This window comes from Aedes albopictus, chromosome 3 (assembly GCF_035046485.1).
Source record: "Aedes albopictus strain Foshan chromosome 3, AalbF5, whole genome shotgun sequence".
NCBI lineage: Eukaryota > Metazoa > Arthropoda > Insecta > Diptera > Culicidae > Aedes > Aedes albopictus.
The window spans coordinates 209,537,341-209,556,915 of NC_085138.1; the positions used below are offsets into that span (position 1 = coordinate 209,537,341).

At 43.2% G+C, this 19,575-nt stretch overlaps 2 protein-coding genes and 1 long non-coding RNA gene across 3 annotated transcripts; 2 read left to right on the forward strand and 1 right to left on the reverse strand.

Moving 5' to 3' along the window:
• Positions 1 to 206: 206 nt before the first annotated feature.
• On the reverse strand, positions 207 to 3,072 carry LOC134292173 (uncharacterized). Its single transcript, XM_062861064.1, has 2 exons — positions 2,954 to 3,072; positions 207 to 1,995 (listed from the first exon to the last, which is right to left on the reverse strand). The coding sequence occupies exons 1-2, from the start codon at positions 2,963 to 2,965 to the stop codon at positions 313 to 315; spliced, it is 1,695 nt and encodes a 564-aa protein (XP_062717048.1). The 5' UTR covers positions 2,966 to 3,072; the 3' UTR covers positions 207 to 312.
• A 5,077-nt stretch (positions 3,073 to 8,149) lies between these two features.
• On the forward strand, positions 8,150 to 11,435 carry LOC134290573 (uncharacterized). The gene is made up of 5 exons (XM_062857735.1): positions 8,150 to 8,587; positions 8,809 to 8,984; positions 9,062 to 10,215; positions 10,280 to 10,746; positions 11,424 to 11,435. The coding sequence occupies exons 1-5, from the start codon at positions 8,150 to 8,152 to the stop codon at positions 11,433 to 11,435; spliced, it is 2,247 nt and encodes a 748-aa protein (XP_062713719.1).
• A 196-nt stretch (positions 11,436 to 11,631) lies between these two features.
• Positions 11,632 to 12,113, forward strand: LOC134292176 (uncharacterized). Its single transcript, XR_009999507.1, has 3 exons — positions 11,632 to 11,770; positions 11,916 to 11,961; positions 12,021 to 12,113. It is a non-coding gene; the product is annotated as an uncharacterized LOC134292176 (long non-coding RNA).
• Positions 12,114 to 19,575: the final 7,462 nt, after the last annotated feature.

The following is a 19,575-nucleotide window of genomic DNA, read 5'->3' on the forward strand; positions in this document are numbered from 1 at the left end:
CTACTCAGCTACAGCACCTACAGAATCAGCAAGCCATGTGGGGACAATTTCAGCAACAATTGTCTGCCAGGCAGGTAGTACCGAAGGAGCTCCCAATATTCAATGGGAGTCCCGAAGAATGGCCACTTTTTATAAGCAGCTTCCACAACTCGACTGCCAAGTTATAAAACGGGGCTGCGGATAGAGGTTTTTAAAAAAACACAAAATTGAACTTCACACTTAGAGCTCTGACTCTAGACTGATTTATTATACCTATCCTGAGTCCCTGACTACCTATGAGCCCTGTCCAGCTACTTGCTGAGTATGCACACTCTATTGGATCGCGTTGTGGTGCCTCGTGGTGGTGTCCGGTTGCGGTGCTGTAGACTGTTCTTCGTAGAAATGCGCGCGGAGTCGTTGCAGCTCCTTCTCTAGCTCCACCTGCTGACGTTGCAGATTCCTTACTTGATGGTGTTGACTATTCTGGTCGTTTACGATGTTCGGTTTGTTTGGTTGGTGGGAAGCAACTATAACTGAACCCTCCTCAAGTACGGAACGTCCCGGTCCGTTGGTTATGTTTTTCACGATGACTTTGATGATGATGCAAATACCGCAAAATCCAAGTATGGTTGATATCGAAATTCCTCCGAACGTTGTCCAAAGTTTGAAATGTAGACTGTCTTGTTGCAGATATACGTGGTCCAATTTTTGCCGGTTACTAACTGCAGTATTGCTGATCTCTGCTATGTCGTGTGGTTTATGAAGACTCCATTCCATTAAACTGTTGTGAAATGCATTGTTGATTACTTCGGTGTCGATGAACGTTTCCGAACTTCGGAATGATTGGCCGTTGAAGTTGACGGTGCAGTTGTTGAATTTGATGATGAAATTTCCGGTGATTCTTCTGGTATCTGGTCCGCAATTTGTTTCCAAGGTGTGGTTGACGGCATTCGAGATTAATAGGGTGTTCTCGTTTACCAGTTGTTGGGTGGTTTCGTTTTGGAAAATAGAACTGCATCGTGACTGTTTTCCAAATATGATGGCTTGGATACAGTCGTCCTCAAACTCTGTGATGAATGTTGATTTTTGGACGAAATCTTCTGGGTTTCTGGTCGTGAATAATTTGTTACCATGCCGTATGATGTGGCTTGGGTATGATCTGATTATTTGATTATCCACGATGAGTGGGTAGATCCTTGTGATTGTCGATGTTGTAGATTCCAGCTGTGGAACGTTAAGGATGTACAGTAAATCACCGTTTCTAACAGCAACCTTCGGGGTAACGAATTGAAGTGCTTCGTCTGGGAAGTGGATGAGTACTCCTTGGTCTTGAAGGGTTGATTTGATGATGTTAATTTCCCGCGTAGATAGAATTTTGTTGTTACTGATGGAGATCTTTGAGAGGGTGATGGCTTCTTGAATGTTGTCCAATAGCTCGTTGATGACGTCGACGTTTAACATTGTTGTGACTGCATCTAAGGCATCCAGGTTTGCCTTGTTTTTACTGTTGAGGGAGTTAGCTATTTGGTTAACGGTTATCGTGAGCTGCGTAATCCTGTTGTTGATGTTGTCGTTTATCTTGTATTGGTGGTTGTTTTGGTTAATAAGCTCGTTCATGGTAGAGTTGATGATGTGTAAGTCCTGCGCATCCGGTGATCCAGCTATCCATTTCCACGCGGTGCCTAGTGAATCCCATCGTCGGTGGCGACGTGCCTGCTGTGGCTTCAATCCATAGAGAGTTGCATATAGCTTCTTAATCCTGAACTTGATCACTTCGTGTAAGGGGTTGTTAGTATTTGTTAGTTTGTTATAGAATGAATTCGTTATAATTTCCATGCTCTCCTCAATTCTATCTAGCTTCACTGGGTGTATGATTTTTATGTTTCCGGTTTGTATCTTACAATTGGTTATTTTGATTTCGACAATTGGGTTATTTCCTATGTTTATAACATTCAAAAATGAGTCTGCCAATGTGTATGGAATTATACTGTATATAATGATCGAAGCACATATTAGCTGTAAAGTTAAAGTTAGTGTGTTAGTATGGATTTAGTATGATTATGGTTTTTTTTTTTCGATTAGGCAATTCAAGATTGGAGGGGACAGATTCTTTTATCTTTCAAGCTTTCCTTTTCCTTTTTAAATTTCCTTTGTGTAGCTTAATATCTCTGAAATCTATCACTGTTTTCCTCCTGTTGACCCTAACTTTCTGTTTTCTGAATTTAGATTTTCTTTTATTAGGAATACCGGAAGTTTTTACAAAAATGTCTTGATTTGGTTCAAAAATTGGGTCGTCCTCCCTAGTTTTATTACGAGAATCAATTTGTTTTTTCTGACGCGCTTCTAATTCTTGAATAATTTCATCAAAGAGTTCGTCCCTATTTTTAAGTATCTTTGGGAGATCAAGTGGTCTTTCGTCGCCATCTTTGCATCCGAAAAATACTTCAAAGGGCGTTAGTTGAGTTGCCGAATGTATGGTTGTGTTGTACAGTTCCGTCGCTATTTTGTATATTTCTTTGTTCAAAAGATCGGGAAACTTATGTTTAATACACCTAAAGATCTCGCTTAAAGTTGAATGGAATCGTTCCACGATACCATTCACTTCGCTGTGATCTGACGGTGTGTGATAAATTTCTATATTAAGCCTCTGAAGGAGACCTCGTATTTCTATTGCCTTAAAAGCGACTTCGTTGTCACACACAATCATCTTTGGGGTTCTAAATGTCGTGAGTAATTTAACGAGACCCCTTTTAATGTCCGGAATAGACCTTGACTTGACAGGGATAAGCATCGCGAATCGAGATAGCTTATCCACTGCGGATAGAAAGATATTTGGACTGGATATGAAGATGTCCATATGAACGATATCGAGAGGTTTAGCAGGGATTGGGGTGTATGCGAACTTAATTTTATATGGGTTCCTCTCGTATTTGTTTTGAAGGCAAATATTACAAAGGTTAACGAAACTTGTTACCTTGTTCCGCATCCTTGGGAAGAAGTATTTTCCAGAGATCACCTTGTAATTATCTTCGATTCCGCGGTGGGCGCGGTCGTGCGTTTCCTCGATGATCTGGTCTTGTCCCTCTTCGGTAAGAATATCCTGCAAAATAGCCTGGGTGAGTACAACTTTGAAGGATTTATTACGGGAAAAATAGTTTTTATAAGCTAATTGTATCCATTTTAACCATTTTTCTGGGCATAGGATACAACTCGTTCGGGTCGGATGCATGTAGTCTCGGAAGATACTTATGGCGTTCACCAATCCAAATGTTGCTCTGGTGATGGTTCGTCTGAATACAGAGGGGAAAATTTCCTCGTACGATTCATCGTTCCTTGGCCCTTCTGTAATTAAAACTTGATTTTTGAAGACATTAATTGGTCGTAAGGTCATTTTGATCAAGTCACTTGCATCAGATGAGCTGGAGTGGACGGTCCCACTATCACTGTCATCATTATCGTTATTGTCATCAGATTTATCTTCGTCGCTGGATGATGATAAAGATTCTTGTTCGTTAGCATTTATTGCCGGGTTAATATTTATTTCATGGTGAAGACGAGACAAACCGTCTGCGACGACGTTTTGTTTTCCGGGGCGATATTGAATTTCGTAGTCGAATTGTTCAAGCCGCAGTTTCATCCTAATGAGCCTATCATTTGATGTTTTCATATTCAAGGCGTAAGTCAACGGCTTGTGATCCGTGTATAAAGTAAATTTCCGACCAAACAGATATGGTCTGAAATATCTGCACGCCCAATCGATAGCGAGAAGTTCCTTCTCAATTGTAGAGTACTTTTCTTCGCTTTTCGTCAGCGTACGTGACGCGAAGGCTATAGGTTTGTCTTTCCCAATGGGCCCTTGTGACAAAACCGCGCCTAAAGCGTAGTTAGAAGCATCTGTGGTGAGCACAAATGGCTTCGAAAGATCCGGACGTTGAAGCACATGGCTACTGGTCAGGATATTTTTGCAACGATTGAAGGCTGATACAAACTCGGGTGAATGAGTGATCTTTTCGCCTTTACGTAGTTGCTGGGTTAAAGGTTTTGCAATTTTAGCAAAATCCTTTATGAATTTTCGGTAGTAACCCATGGTTCCTAAGAACCCTTTGAGTTCGGTTTCATTTTTTGGCAAAGGCCAATTTTGGATAACTTTGATTTTATCCGGATTGGGTTTTACTCCTTCAGGAGTAACTATGTGTCCTAAGAAGGCTACCTCCTTCTGGAGAAATTCGCTTTTATCAATCTGAATTTTCAGATTGTGTTTGCGAAGAGTCTCCATTACTTTGGATATATTTATCAAATGCTCCTGCAGGCTGGTTGAATAGATGATGATATCATCCATGTACACCAGGCAAATCACACCGACATGTTCTCGGAGGATGTTATCCATCACTCTTTGAAATGTGGCGGGAGCGTTCTTTAATCCAAAGGGCATTCTGAGAAACTCGTAGTGTCCTCCTTCGACACTAAAAGCTGTCTTATGAATATCCTTTTTTGCTAGCTCTATCTGGTGGAAGCCAGAAGCTAGATCCAATGTTGAAAAATACTGACATTTTCCTAGTTTATCTAGAATGTCCGTTATGTTGGGGATCGGGTAACGATCATCTAAAGTTTTTTTCGTTCAACTTTCGATAATCTATAACCAATCTCCATTTCCTTTGTCCAGAAGCATCTAGCTTCTTTGGCACTACCCATACTGGGGAAGACCATGGACTGCTTGAATGTCGAACGATTCCTTGTTCGAGCATTTTCATAATTTGTCGTTGTACCTCTTCTTTGTGACAGAAGGGGTATCTATACGACTTTGTGTATACGGGAAGTTCATCCCTTGTATTGATCTCATGTTGAATTGCACTTGTAAAGGTTAAAGGTTCATTTCCGTGGTGAAACACGTCTTGAAATTTACCAAGCACCTTTGTTAGTTCTGTCCTTTCCTCTGAATTTAAGTGATCCATACGAATATGTTGGTTTAAAGACTCCGTTTTGTTAGAATCCGACTTTTGTGGAGAAGTGACTTCGAAATTATTAAGCTCCACGTTAAGAACATCACCAAGGCTGACTTCTTGGGATTTATTACTGAAGTTGTGAATGAGGATTTCAGCGCGATGATTTTTGCTGGTGTAGAGTCCAGCCAAAATGTGGACGTTTTTCAGCAGTTTGACCTCATTTCCGAAAAGGAAATCTCCGTCCGAAACGGACGTTGGCATGAAGATAGCCTTGGTCTCGTTTGCATTTATATTTATCGTTTCAGGGAATTTTTTGTGGAGTGGGACTTCTATCGATCCAATTCTCAAGGTATCCTTAGCCGTATCGATAACAGCTCTCAATGACTTTAAAGATTCGTATCCTATCAGTCCTTGAAAGAAATTGTGGAAGTCGAATAAGAAGAATTTTTGAGATGGGAGGTTTTTATTGAAATTTACGAACGGATTAAAATATGTGAATTTATCCACAGAGAAGGTTCCACTTATGTTAGTAATTTTATGTTGAGCACCTAATCTAATGGAATTATATGGGACCAATTTCGGTGAGATGTAGTTTTTATTGGCACCAGTGTCAATAAGCAATTTAATCTCTCCAAATTTGGGTGATTGTATCACGATATAGGGAAGGAAGTTGTTGGTCATTCCTCTTGGGGAATGTCCAGTCCCAGATGAAAATTTAGGTTTTCACCATTGACAGGTGAATCGGAATTCGAATTCTCTTCAACCGGAATGTTAGCTTGGTGTTCATCGTTTGTCATCTGACCGTAACTTGGTTCGCAGTTACAACATTGGGTGTCGTAACCAGTAACATCTGGTTGTTCGCACTGGGGTTGAACGGATTCATGGTGATTTAAATTAGAGTGATATTGTCTAGTTTGTTGCGACATTATCTCTGGTTTAATTTGGAGTCGGCCAGGTTGTGGACTGAAGCGATTGTTGTGTTGTGGGATGAAGTTACTGACATGCTTTTGTTGGGGAATGAAGCGATTATTTTGGGATGAATTCGAATTATGGGGGTTTGAATTTTGGGGTCTGTTTTGGGGTTGTGGAGCATTATACCCACGCCCGGTTTGTCCAAAGGGATAACCTTTCGAATTACTGTTAAGATTTCTTGAAGTGTTTGAGTCATGAAATTTTGACAATTTTTCGCGTCTCCGCTGATTGGCCAAATGCTGTTCTAAGGCTCCTTTATAAGCCTCTTGCAGGTTTTTGGGCCTATAAATTCGTGTTAAAGACGAGAGATGGTCGGGAAGGCCGTCAATGAATGCGTTAGTTATCATTGCCTCGTAGTTAACCATTAAGATCTTGACACACGGTCTGGTATCGTCGTTTGCAAGAAGGTTAGCATTTATGTCTGCTTTTAACTTCTTGCATGACTGATAATATGAAGTCAGATCTTGGTTGCCTTGTTTCAGCTGAGCTATTTTTGTACTTAGCGTAGCTAAGTCACGTTTATCTCCGAGCTCATCCTTTAAGGCCTGCTTTATTTCATTCCAATCGTTTTTTACTTGGTTTCTGACTAATACATCATTTGCATCTTTGACAATTTTGTCTCGGATGAGACCAGTCCAGAGTGGCATTACTCTGTCCACAGTGGTTTGGTCGTTTATAGTGGCCCGGCAATACGCTATTTTCTGGTCGACGGAGTCGATCCAGGAGGATAACATTGCCGGTTCTCCCGAAAAAGTTGGAATAAGTTTGATGGGATCAGGTACACTGAAACCATCGAACCTTTTCTCAACTGCCACAGTAGCTTGCTGTGACGGACTACTTGATTGGTTTTGGGAGGCCTCAAGGGCAGAAATCTGGAGCCGTTGTTGCTCCATTTTTGCCATCAGCTCATCCACCAATTGCTGTAGTTCCATCGACATTGTTCGGGTGAACATGCAGTATACTAGATTTCACTTAAAAAGTCGGCTTTCAAAAAATTTACGTCAAAATCTCAATTTAGATCAACTGAGATCCTGGTTCGCTTAAATTTTCTTCAAAATCTCAATTTTTGATTAACTGAAATTTTGGTTCACTAATATTTTAAGATTACTGGGAAAAATGCGTATTCACTGATTACTAAAATTCTGCGTTCACTGTAATTTTCGCACGCTTTTCAGAAAAATAAAATGGAATAATTGAGATTTTGGTTCACTAAAATTTTGGGATTACTGGGAAAATGTGTATTCACTGATTACTCAAATTCTGCGTTCACTGTAATTTTCGCACGCTTTTCAGAAAAATAAAATGGAATAATTGAGATTTTGGTTCACTAAAATTTTGGGATTACTGGGAAAATGTGTATTCACTAACTACTAAAATTCTGCATTCACCGTAATTTTCACGCACTTATCAATAGCTTGTCCGTTTTCAAATCACTTTTTGATATTTTTATCGATTATAACCTTATAATCTCGACTGCGCCTTTTTTTCAAAATTCCTTATCGTTTCACTTATATTTGGTTGGAATATCTTTTTATCTCGACTGCGCTTTATTTCAAAATTCTTTATCGTTTCACTTATATTTGGTTGGAATAATCTTTTTATCTCGACTGCGCCTTATTTCAAAATTCTTTATCGTTTCACTTATGTTTGGTGGGGATCACTTTTCACTGTCTCTTAACTAAGTTACTAACCTTATTTTTGCGCGATAAGCCGTCGCGCGGGTGATGATGGGAGTCAGCAATCAGGTCCGTGGGTGGTGACAATTCCGGAGTTCGCTGCAAATCTCCAATATTCCTTTGGGGATGTTTCCTCGTCGGTCGATATTCCCTCGTCGACGATTCCACGAACGCACTCACTTAATTATCACTGCACCACTGTATCCTACCGCACTAAGCCAGTTATAAAACGGGGCTGCGGATAGAGGTTTTTAAAAAAAACACAAAATTGAACTTCACACTTAGAGCTCTGACTCTAGACTGATTTATTATACCTATCCTGAGTCCCTGACTACCTATGAGCCCTGTCCAGCTACTTGCTGAGTATGCACACTCTATTGGATCGCGTTGTGGTGCCTCGTGGTGGTGTCCGGTTGCGGTGCTGTAGACTGTTCTTCGTAGAAATGCGCGCGGAGTCGTTGCAGCTCCTTCTCTAGCTCCACCTGCTGACGTTGCAGATTCCTTACTTGATGGTGTTGACTATTCTGGTCGTTTACGATGTTCGGTTTGTTTGGTTGGTGGGAAGCAACTATAACTGCCATGTGTGGGTACTCGCAGTCAGAAAATCTGATGAGATTGCAGAGATGTCTCAAAGGCAAGGCGCTGGAAGCTGTGAGGAGCAATCTGCTGCTACCTTCATCGGTCCCGAAGATTATGGAGACGCTGGAAACGTTGTTTGGGAGCCCAGAGCGTCTGGTCCAGTCGCTGCTCAACAAGGTGCGCAGTGTCCCCACCCCAAAAGCGGAAAGACTGGAAACGCTGGTCAATTTTGGTCTCGTTGTCCAGAATCTTGTTGGCCATCTCAAGGCCGCTAACCAGCAAGCCCACTTAACCAATCCGACCCTACTGCAAGAGCTGGTGGACAAATTGCCACCACACCTCCGGCTGGACTGGGCGTTGTACAAGAAGAACGATGGTCTTGTCGATCTCGCAACATTTTGCGACTATATGAGTGTTATCACGTCAGCAGCAAGTGATGTAGCACACTTCAACGATTTCGACGGAGCACGACTGTTTTTTCTTTTTTTTTTCTTTTCTTTCTGTATTAACGAGATTTTTAGCCCTAGGCTAGTTCATCTCGGGACCCACGCTTTACTTCCCTTCCGAAGGAAGAACCCACATTTTTGTGAGTTTGTCGGGAGTGGGATTCGATCCCAGGTCCTCAGCGTGATAGTCAAGTGTTCTAACCATCACACCAGGTCCGCTCCACTAGCACGACTGTGGGAAGCGAGAAACAGAGGAAGGAAAAGGCTTTCGTGAATGCTCACGTGTCTGCTGAGCCGCGAAACTTCGAGCAGAGAAAGAAGACAGAAAACCAGGAGAGACCTTGCTACATCTGCCAGAGCGTGAAGCATCGAATCAAGGACTGCCACAAGTTCAAGGCTTTGAGTCTCAGTGATCGATAGAAAGCAGTTGAAACGCATCAGCTTTGCGCTTCGTACCCCATGGAAGATGGTCATGGAAGTCGACACGCACCTGCGGTGTCGATGGTTGCGCCAAAAATCATCATCCGTCTCTTCATCCGAGTCAGCAAACTGGCACCAAGCCTACTTCTTCAGACAGTAGCGGAGTGCGGCCAAAATCGGACGCCGTTGTGAGTGTTCACCGTCGAAGTCAAAGCGCAACGATATTTCGTATAATCCCGGTGGTATTGTATGGCAAGGGAGCGCAAGTATCTACGTTCGCTTTCCTTGACGAAGGATCTTCATCGACGCTCATCGAGAAAGAAGTCGCAGATCAGCTTAACCTCGACGGTGAGCTGCAGTCGTTATGTTTGACGTGGACGGCGAAGGTTTCTAGACACGAAGCGGACTCCGGATTGGTCAACCTGAAGATTTCTGGTGTGGAGGGCAGTAAAAGTTTCCCCTTGACTGGCGTGAGCACCGTCCGCCAGCTGGAACTTCCAGTACAGTCGCTACGGTATGGAGAATTGTCTCAACAGCTCCCATATTTGGCCGGTCTACCGGTGAAAAGTTACGAAAAGGTCGTTCCGAGAATCTTGATTGGGCTGGACAACATTAAAATGTCGCTGCCTCTCAAGAAGCGGGAAAGATGTCCAAGCGGGTCAGTAGCAGCAAGAACGAGACTAGGATGGACGGTATTCGGAAGCGTAGGTGATTCGAAGATGGATTCGAGGTCGCCGCTATTGCACATTTGCAAGAGCGCGGAGGATATCAAGCTACACGACCTGGTGAAAGGATATTTCGCGGCGGAGAACTTGGCTGTATCCGTAGCTTGTGGACCAGAAGCGGAAGAGGATCGTAGAGCGAAGGAAATTTTGCGACGAACAACGGTGAAGAGAGCCGACGGCCACTACGAAACCGGATTGCTGTGGAGGAGTGATGTAGTGGAACTGCCGTCCAGTTACGACATGGCAGTGCGTCGTCTAATCTGTCTAGAACGGAAGTTAAGTAAGCGTCCAGAGCTGCAGGCGAGTTTGGAGAAGCAGATCTCCGACTATCAGTGCAAAGGCTATGCCCACAAAGCCACGCCTCAGGAGTTAGAAGGAAGCGACCCGAACCGGACATGGTATCTGCCAATCGGAGTTGTCACAAACCCACGGAAACCCGGTAAGGTAAGGTATCATCTGGGACGCGGCTGCCAAAGTAAGATGAGTGTCGCTGAACGACATGCTGTTGAAAGGGCCGGACCTTCTTTCTTCGTTGCCAGCTGTATTGTGCCGGTTTCGACATCGGCAAGTAGCGATTGCAGGCGACATCCGCGAGATGTACCACCAGCTGAACATAAGAGAGGAGGACCGACAAGTTCAGCGGTTTCTTTACCGGACAGACCCATCAACGAAACCAGAAATCTTCGTGATGGACGTGGCGATCTTCGGGTCCACGTGTTCACCGTGTTCAGCAAACTTCGTGAAGAATAAGAACGCGGAAGAATGGAAGGACGAATACCCGGAGGCGGCTACAGCAGTGGTAGAAAACCATTATGTGGATGACTACCTGGACAGTCGCGATACGGAGGAAGACATGACAAAGCTGGCAACGGATGTGTGGAGCGTGCAAGCAGCAGCCGGCTTCGAGTTGCTAAACTGGCGATCAAATTCGGAAAAAGTGATGAAGTGCCTGGACGAGAAACCAGCGGAGTCGCCGAAAGATTTCAGCATCGACAAGGAGAGCCAGGTAGAACGCGTTCTACGCGTTTATGCAAATAATACTTTCATATTTCACCAAAACAATACGTGACTTTTTTGATGGTTTGTGGCATTTTTTTTTCTATTAAAAAAATTGTTTTTCGAAGATTTTCGATCTGCACTCGTCGTGATACTTCTATTAGAATCTTTTGAAACACTTCCGATGAAAATATCTGCAACAAATCTCGTGGACCTGCGTTGTAGATTTTGTTTGGAATTACACAATAGATTATCCAGATTTTTTCCGTCAAATCATGCTTATTTTATTGGAGCTTTTTTAATTTAAAGACTTAAATTGTAAGGCACCTTCGGCGTTAACGGGTTAAGTTGCTTAACACCCCATTACCATATTCTTGAAAAATTCATCCTATTGAATATCTTTAATAAATCTTATTAAATATCCTTAATTTTTCCAGACAATCGTTAAATTTCATTATTTACAAGCATGGCAGGCATCAACATGATGGTTGTAGTGCTTTTTCTGAAAGTAGAACCCATAAATGAATGCGGTCGTAATAAATTACGTTCCCAACGCTCCATTTTACGATATATATAATTATTGTTCACAAATAAAAAAAATTACAGCATCGCAAACCAAAACCCATACCTGTATATTTCGCATTTTCTTACTAAACTACTGATTGTTTCTATTCTTATACATTTCAGGAGGAAAAATAAAACGCCTTGTCGATGGGCTGCGTATGGTTGAAGTGTCGAGGTACTACAAGCAAAGCAACGTGATAACATTCGACAGTAAATACACACTGTATCCCAAATCTGAGCTTGACAAGAAAGTTGAAATCGCTTGTGATGCATTCCAGAAGCATATAATGATAAATCATCTATGGTCCGTAAAACATGTGCTATGTGAAACCTTAAATTTGGTAAATGTACTAGCACAAGTATGGTCAACAAATAGGTTTTTAGGAGGGCGCTTCTATCGGCTTGGTGTGGATTTCATCGAGGAAGATTTTTCAGGAACAATGGATGTTCTGGATACTATATTTCCCAAAGTAACTAAATGTCATTTTCATAAATACGGCCCATCGGGAACAATTCAAAAGCACGACGCCCTCTGCGTAATGGCTTTAAACGTGATTAACGAGAAAATATTTACCTTTCTCTGGTTCTGGTACGCTATAATTATTTTTGTTTCAGTTATCGCATTAATTTGGAGGATTATCACATTTTTTTGCTACTCAAGGTATTGTCATAATAATGGATACATTTCCTTTTTATATTTATGTGTTATTATCTTTTTAGATCTATTAGCTTCAACAGTTTCGTTTTTTCTGGCGTTTGTCCTGGAATGCTGAACTCTCATGATCTGATTTTCATATCAAGTCTGTCATTTTCCGATTGGATGTTTCTATATTATTTAGGAAGAAATATGGATAGGCATCTTTTCAAGGCTTTGTTCAGGGGTATTACTTCAAGGCTAGATAGAAATCGTAATGAATTAGGCATGAATATAAATAAAAATCAGAACATTGAAAATGAAGAAACTGAATTTATAAGAGATAAACACTGAAGTATGTATATACGCAGGAGAAAGCTAAGAAAATAATGAATTATTGAAATATATGTAATACACATTATGTTAAGGGATAACAGTAAGTATATACTAAAGATATGAGATAACTTGTTAAATATACGTAATATAGTCACTCTGAAAATTGTTTGTAAGGAGGACTGTTCAATTTATAAAACGGACAAGTTTGCAAGGCTATAAAAAGAAAACGCGTAGTTCATAATTAATCAGCCTTGGTTTACTTACTCAGCTTGAGTCCTGGGCACCCACGGTGGTGCAGGGGGACGAATTGAAAGATCTCCATTCTGGGCGATTGCCAGCCATCGTCTTGACCTGTGGCCAGGTTAAATTTCTGTCGACTTGCTTGATTTCGTTGTTGAGGCTGCGCCGCCCTGAGCCTCTGGGTCTGTCTCTACTGAGATGTCCTGCTGGGTTCGTTTTTGCCCCTGCGTAGAGTGTTGCCGATCCACCTCCACTTTCGCTCCCGAATTTCTGTCGCTATCGGCTTTTTATGACATCGACGATGGAGCTCCACGTTCGAGATCCAATTATGAGACCACCATGCACAAATTATATACCGCAGGCTTCTATTGTATTTATTGTTATTGTATTTATTTGACGTCTTTAGTTAGAATACCATACAGACCGATACTTAATCGTATTTTTAAATTCTATTCTACTAACATTAATATCGAATTCGTCATAAACAGCATTAAATAATTCACATGACCTGTCCAGAGGATTATTACGTCCATAATTAGTTCTATGTCCGGGAATCCGAAAAAGGCTATCGGCACGGAAATTAATTCTTTGGAGCGCACAGCTGCAATCGATGCGGTTGGTCAGCATGTCAAAAATAAACATTCACCGCTGAAAAGTTTGTCGTTCCGATAGAGTCTACAGTCCAATTAGAGCGCACCTGCGTTCATACGGATGTAGGTTTCGGGCATCAATCCAGGGCAGTCGGCGTAATGATTACGAAATGGCCACAGCTCTAACATTTTTTTAAATTTATTTTATTTATTTTCTTGATATTATTTTATTTTTTGACAGAAAAACACAAGAAGGTGGGTCCTCCAGTTAAAAAGAGTGAGCTGGAGATGAAGGAAGGATGACTAAGAATGCTTAAGCCTTTATTTACTTAGACACTACCTACATCCCTCATAAGTAAAGACCACCAAATACAACTAACTCTTTAAACCTTAAAAATGGAATGAAGGTGAATAACAACCGTGAAAAACATATAACAATAACTACAAACCATTGCTAGTTGGTTTTCTTAGACGGATTGTTTTTTCGATTCAATTTAATCGTTAGAATTTCTCGAAAAGCTTGGAAGCAATCTCTTCACGAACTTCTATCGTAGTTTGAATATACAGTGACACAAATTCGTCGACATCTGCGCGCTTTTTTTATCACGCTACAGTTCAAAGCAGCAGTCATCTATAAAATATAAAAGGAATTCACTAAACGGCGTAGAACGCTTACGTTTGATATTTTTCTGCGTTAACGTTGCGATCACCAAAGCAATCTTTGATTATTTTAATTGCAATTTTATGAAACGAACATTTTACGCTCTTTAGTGAAACCCCTTATATTGTTTTCAAAAACTCTAAGTTTTATTGTATGTAATTCATGTGTTTTCTAAGAACACTATTCTAGTGAACTACCTACACATAGAATGATATAGATTTTGAAAATATTTGCTGGAGCTCTACTGTTAATCAATATGATTACGAATCTCTGATGTTCGTTTATCACCAACTTCCATCAATATTAATATATATATATATATATATATATATATATATATATATATATATATATATATATATATATATATATATATATATATATATATATATATATATATATACTCCTAAAAATCCTCCTGAGATTCCTCCAGGAACTCCTCCAAAGATTCCTTCAGCAACTCCTCTGGAAAATTCCTCAGAAAGTAATTCCCTGGAGATTCCTTTAGGTTTTTCTCCAGGAGATCCTCCGGAGATTTAAGCAGTAATTTCTTCAGAGATTCCTCCAGCAATTCCTCCAAAAAATATTCCAGGAATCTCTCCAAAGATTTATCCAGGAATTCCTCTGGAGATTCTTGCAGGGATTTCTTCAGAGATTCTATCAATAATTCCTTCGAAGCTACCTCAAGAAATTCCTTCGAAGATTCCTCAAGAAGTTCCTCCGGAGATTACTCCAACACTTCTTCCGAAGATTCTTCCAGAAATTCATCCCGGAATTCCACCAGAACTTCCTTCGAGAATTCCTCCGGAGATTTCTCCCGGAATTCCTCCGGAGATTCATCCCGGAATTCCTCCGGAGATTCCCCCAGGAATTCCTCTGAAGATATCTGCAGGATTTCCTCCGGAGATTCCTCCAGGAATTCCTACGGAGATTTCTCCAGCAATTCCTTCAGAGATTCCTCCAGAAATTTCTCCGAAGATTCCTCCAGGGCTTCTTCCGGAGATTCCTCCAGGAATTCCTACGTAGATTCCCCCGGGAGATCCCTTCAGAAATTCCTCAAGAAATTCCTACGGAGATTTCTCCAGCAATTTCTTCGGAGATTCTTCCAGGAATGCCTCCGAAGATTCTTCAAGGAATTCCTCTGAAGATTTCTGCAGGATTTCCTCCGGAGATTCCTCCAGGAATCCTACGGAGATTCGTCCAGGAATTTCTCCTGAGATTCCTATAGAAATTCCTCCAGGAATTCCTCCAAAGATTCTAAGAGCTCCCCCCCTCCTCTCACCACCTTTTAGCTTCTGGTTTGCCTGCCCGTCGTATCTGTGTAACCTGCTCCTGTTGATTGATAATCCAGATCTTGAGTATGGGTGTGATAGGAATGTCCTTAAATGGCCCTATAGACTCCAATCCCCGATGCCGTGAGCTAGCGAGTTACAGAATCTCCGGAAGAATTTTTGCAGAAATTCTTCGGGTATTCCTCCCGGAATCCTCGAGAATTTCTTCAGGAACTCCTCGGGAATTTCACTAAGATTTCTTCGGAAATTCCTCCATGGGTATCTCGGAAATTCCTCCAGGAGTTCATCGGGAATTCCTCCAGGAGTTCCATGAGAATTCCTCCAGGAGTTCCATGGGAATTCCTCCAGGAGTTCCTTGGGAATTCCTCCAGGAGTTCCTTGGGAACTTCTCCAGGAGTTCCTTGGGAATTTCTCCAGGAGTTCCTCAGGAATTCCTCCAGGAGTTCCTCGGGAATTCCTCGGGAATTCCTCCAGGAGTTCCTCGGGAATCCCTCCAGAAATTCCCTGGGAATTCGTCTAGAAGTTCCTCGGGAATTCCTCCAGATGTTCCTCGGGAATTCCTCCAGGAGGTCCTCGGGAATTCCTCCAGAAGTTCCTCGGGAATTCCTCCAGAAGTTCCTCGGGAATTTCTCCAGAAGTTCCTCGGGAATTCCTCCACAAGTTCCTCGGGAATTCCTCCACAAGTTCCTCGGGAATTCCTCCAGAAGTTCCTCGGGAATTCCTCGGGAATTCCTCCAGGAGTTCCTCGGGAATCCCTCCAGAAATTCCTTGGGAATTCGTCTAGAAATTCCTCGGGAATTCCTCCAGATGTTCCTCGGGAATTCCTCCAGGAGGTCCTCGAGAATTCCTCCAGAAGTTCCTCGGGAATTCCTCCAGAAGTTCCTCGGGAATTTCTCCAGAAGTTCCTCGGGAATTCCTCCACAAGTTCCTCGGGAATTCCTCCACAAGTTCCTCGGGAATTCCTCCAGAAGTTCCTCGGGAATTCCTCCAGAAGTTCCTCGGGAATTCCTCCAGAAGTTCCTCGGGAATTCCTCCAGAAGTTCCTCGGGAATTCCTCCAGAAGTTCCTCCAGAAGTTCCTCGGGAATTCCTCCAGAAGTTCCTCGGGAATTCCTCCAGAAGTTCCTCGGGAATTCCTCCAGAAATTCCTCGGGAATTCCTCCAGACGTTCCTCGGGAATTCCTCCAGGAGTTCCTCGGGAATTCCTCCAGGAGTTCCTTGGGAATTCCTCCAGGAGTTCCTCGGGAATACCTCCAGGAGTTTTCCGGGCATTCCTCCAGGAGTTCCTCGGGAATTCCTCCAGGTGTTCCTCGGGGATTCCTCCAGGAGTTCTTCGGGAATTCCTCCAGGAGTTCCTCGGGAATTCCTCCAGGAGTTCCTCGGGAATTCCTCCAGGAGTTCCTCGGGAATTCCTCCAGGAGTTCCTCGGGAATTCCTCCAGGAGTTTTCCGGGCATTCTTGCAGGAGTTCCTCGGGAATTGCTCCAGGAGTTCCTCAGGAATACCACCAGGATTTCCTCGGGAATTCCTCCAGGAGTTCCTCGGGAATTCCTCCAGGAGTTCCTCGGGAATTCCTCCAGAAGTTCCTCAGGAATTCCTCCAGGAGTTCCTCGGGAATACCTCCAGGAGTTCCTCGGGAATACCTCCAGGAGTTCCTCGGGAATACCTCCAGGAGTTCCTCGGGAATACCTCCAGGATTTCCTCGGTAATACCTCCAGGAGTTCCTCGGGAATTCCTCCAGGCCTTTTTCGGGAATTTATCTAGGAATTCGTCCTGGAACTTCTCGGTAATTTCTCAAGGATATCCTCAGGAATTCTTCCAGGAGTTCCTTGAAAGTTCTTCCAAGAGTTTCTCGGGAATTTCTCTAAGATTTCTTCCGAAATTCCTCCAGGAGTTCCTTGGGAATTCCTCCAGGAGTTCCTCTAGAATCCCTCCAGGAGTTCCTCGGGAATTCCTCCAGGAGATCCTCGGGAATTCCTCCAGGAGTTCCTCGGGAATTCCTCCAGGAGTTCCTCGGGAATTCCTCCAGGAGTTCCTCGGGAATTCCTCCAGGAGTTCCTCGGGAATTCCTCCAGGAGTTCCTCGGGAATTCCTCCAGGAGCTCCTCGGGAATTCCTCCAGGAGCTCCTCGGGAATTCCTCCAGGAGTTCCTCGGGAATTCCTTCAGGAGTTCCTCGGGGATTCCTCCAGGAGTTCTTCGGGAATTCCTCCAGGAGTTCCTCGGAAATTCCTCCAGGAGTTCCTCGGAAATTCCATCAGGAACTCCTCGGGAATTCCTCCAGGAGTTCCTCGGGAATACCTCCAGGAGTTCCTCGGGAATACCTCCAGGAGTTCCTCGGGAATACCTCCAGGAGTTCCTCGGGAATTCCTCCAGGCCTTTTTCGGGAATTTATCTAGGATTTTCTCGAGAATTCGTCCTGGAACTTCTCGGTAGTTTCTCAAGGATATCCTCAGGATTTCTTCCAGGATTTCCTTGGAAATTCTTCCAAGAGTTTCTCGGGAATTTCTCTAAGATTTCTTCGGAAATTCCTGCAGGAGTTTCTTGGGAATTCCTCCAGGAGTTCCTCGGAAATTCCTCCAGGAGTTCCTCGGGAATACCTCCAGGAGTTCTCCGGGAATTTCTTTAGGAGTTCCTCGGGAATTCCTCCAGGCCTTCTTCGGGTATTTATCTAGGAAATCCTCGAGAATTCGTCCTGGAACTTCTCGGTAATTTCTCAAGGATATCCTTAGCAATTCTTCCAGGAGCTCCTTAGAAATTCTTCCAAGAGTTCCTCGGGAATATCTACAGGAACACTTCGGAAAATTTTCCAGGAACTCTGCGGGAATTTCTCCAGGAACTCTTCGAAAATTTCTTTAGGACTTCCCAGGGAGTTTCTTCAGCAGTTCTTCAGGAGTTTCTCGAGAAGATCCTCCCGAACTTTTTCTCGAACTGTTCGGGATGTTTTACAGGAACCCTTCGAGAATTTCCAAAGGAACGCCTCAAGAATTTTTCCAGGAATTACTCGGGAATTTATCCAAAAGTTCCTCGGAAATTTTCCAGGAATTCTACGAGGGAATTCCTCAGGAACTTCCCAACTGGGGAACCCTTTCAGTAGTTCCTCAAGAAATTCCTCCGGAAATCCCACTGGGAATTCCTCCAGGAATTTCTCCGCTGATTTTTCCAGGAATTCTTTCGGGGATTCCTCCAGGAATCCTCCCGGAATTCTCCCGGGGAATTCTCCGGAAGGGATTCCTGGAGGAATCCACGAAGGGATTCCTAGAGGAATCCACGAAGGAATTCCTAGAGGAATCCACGAAGGAATTCCCAGAGGAATCCACGAAGGAATTCCTAGAGGAATCCTCGAAGGAATTCCTAGAGGAATCCACGAAGAGATTCCTAGAGGAATCCACGAAGGGATTCATAGAGGAATCCACAAAGGATTTCCTTGAGGAATCCCCGAAGGAATTCCTGGAGGAATCCCCGAACGAATTGCTGGATGAATCTTCGGATGCATTCCTGGAGAAATCTCCGGAGGAATTCCTGGAGGAATATCCGTGAGAATTCCTGGAGGAATCTCCGGGAGAATTCCTGGAGGAACCTCCGGGAGAATTCTTCCGGAGACTCAGCCAGAAATTCCTACAGCGAGGAATTTTATCCAGGATTTTCTTCGGGAATCCCTCAAGGAATTTCTTCGGGGAACCACCAGGAATTGCTTCAAGGATTCCTCCAGGAGTTCCTTCGAGGACACCTCCAAGAATTTCTTCGTTTTTGTGGAGCGGACCTGGTGTGTTGGTTAGAACACTTGATGATTACGCTGAGGACCTGGGATCGAATCCCACTCCCGGCAAACTCACAAAATGTGGGTTCTTCCTTCGGAAGGGAAGTAAAGCGTGGGTCCCGAGATGAACTAGCCTAGGGCCAAAAATCTCGTTAATACAGATAAAAAAAAAAAAATTCTTCGGGGTTTCATCCAGAAACTCTTTCGGATATTCCACCACGAATTGTTTCGGTGATACTTCCAAGAATTCCTTCGGGGTTTCCTCCAAGAATTTCTTCGATGATTCCTCCAGATACTCTTTGGGGCTGTCCATAAACCACGTGGTCATTTTTTTGGGACTTTTCAACCCCCCCCTGCTCATTTGTCCATACAAAATTTTTGATTTGTCCTTACAAAATTGTCATTGGCCGAAACCCCCCCCTCCCCCCTATGACCACGTGGTTTATGGACAGCCCCTTTCGAGGATTTCTCCAGGAAATTCTTCGAGGATTCCTCCAGGAATTTCTTAGGGGATTCTTCCAGAAATTCTTTCGCGGCTTCCACCAGGAATTGCTTCAGGGATTCCACCAGGAGTTCCTTCGGGGACTCCTCCAAGAATTTCTTCGATGATACCTCCAGAAATTCTTTCGGAGATTCCACCAGGAATTGCATCGTGGATACCTCCAGAAATTCTTTCGGGGATTCCACCACGAATTGCTTCGGGGATTCCTCCAGAAAATCTTTCGGGGATTCCACCACGAATTGCTTCAGGTTTATCTCCAGGAAT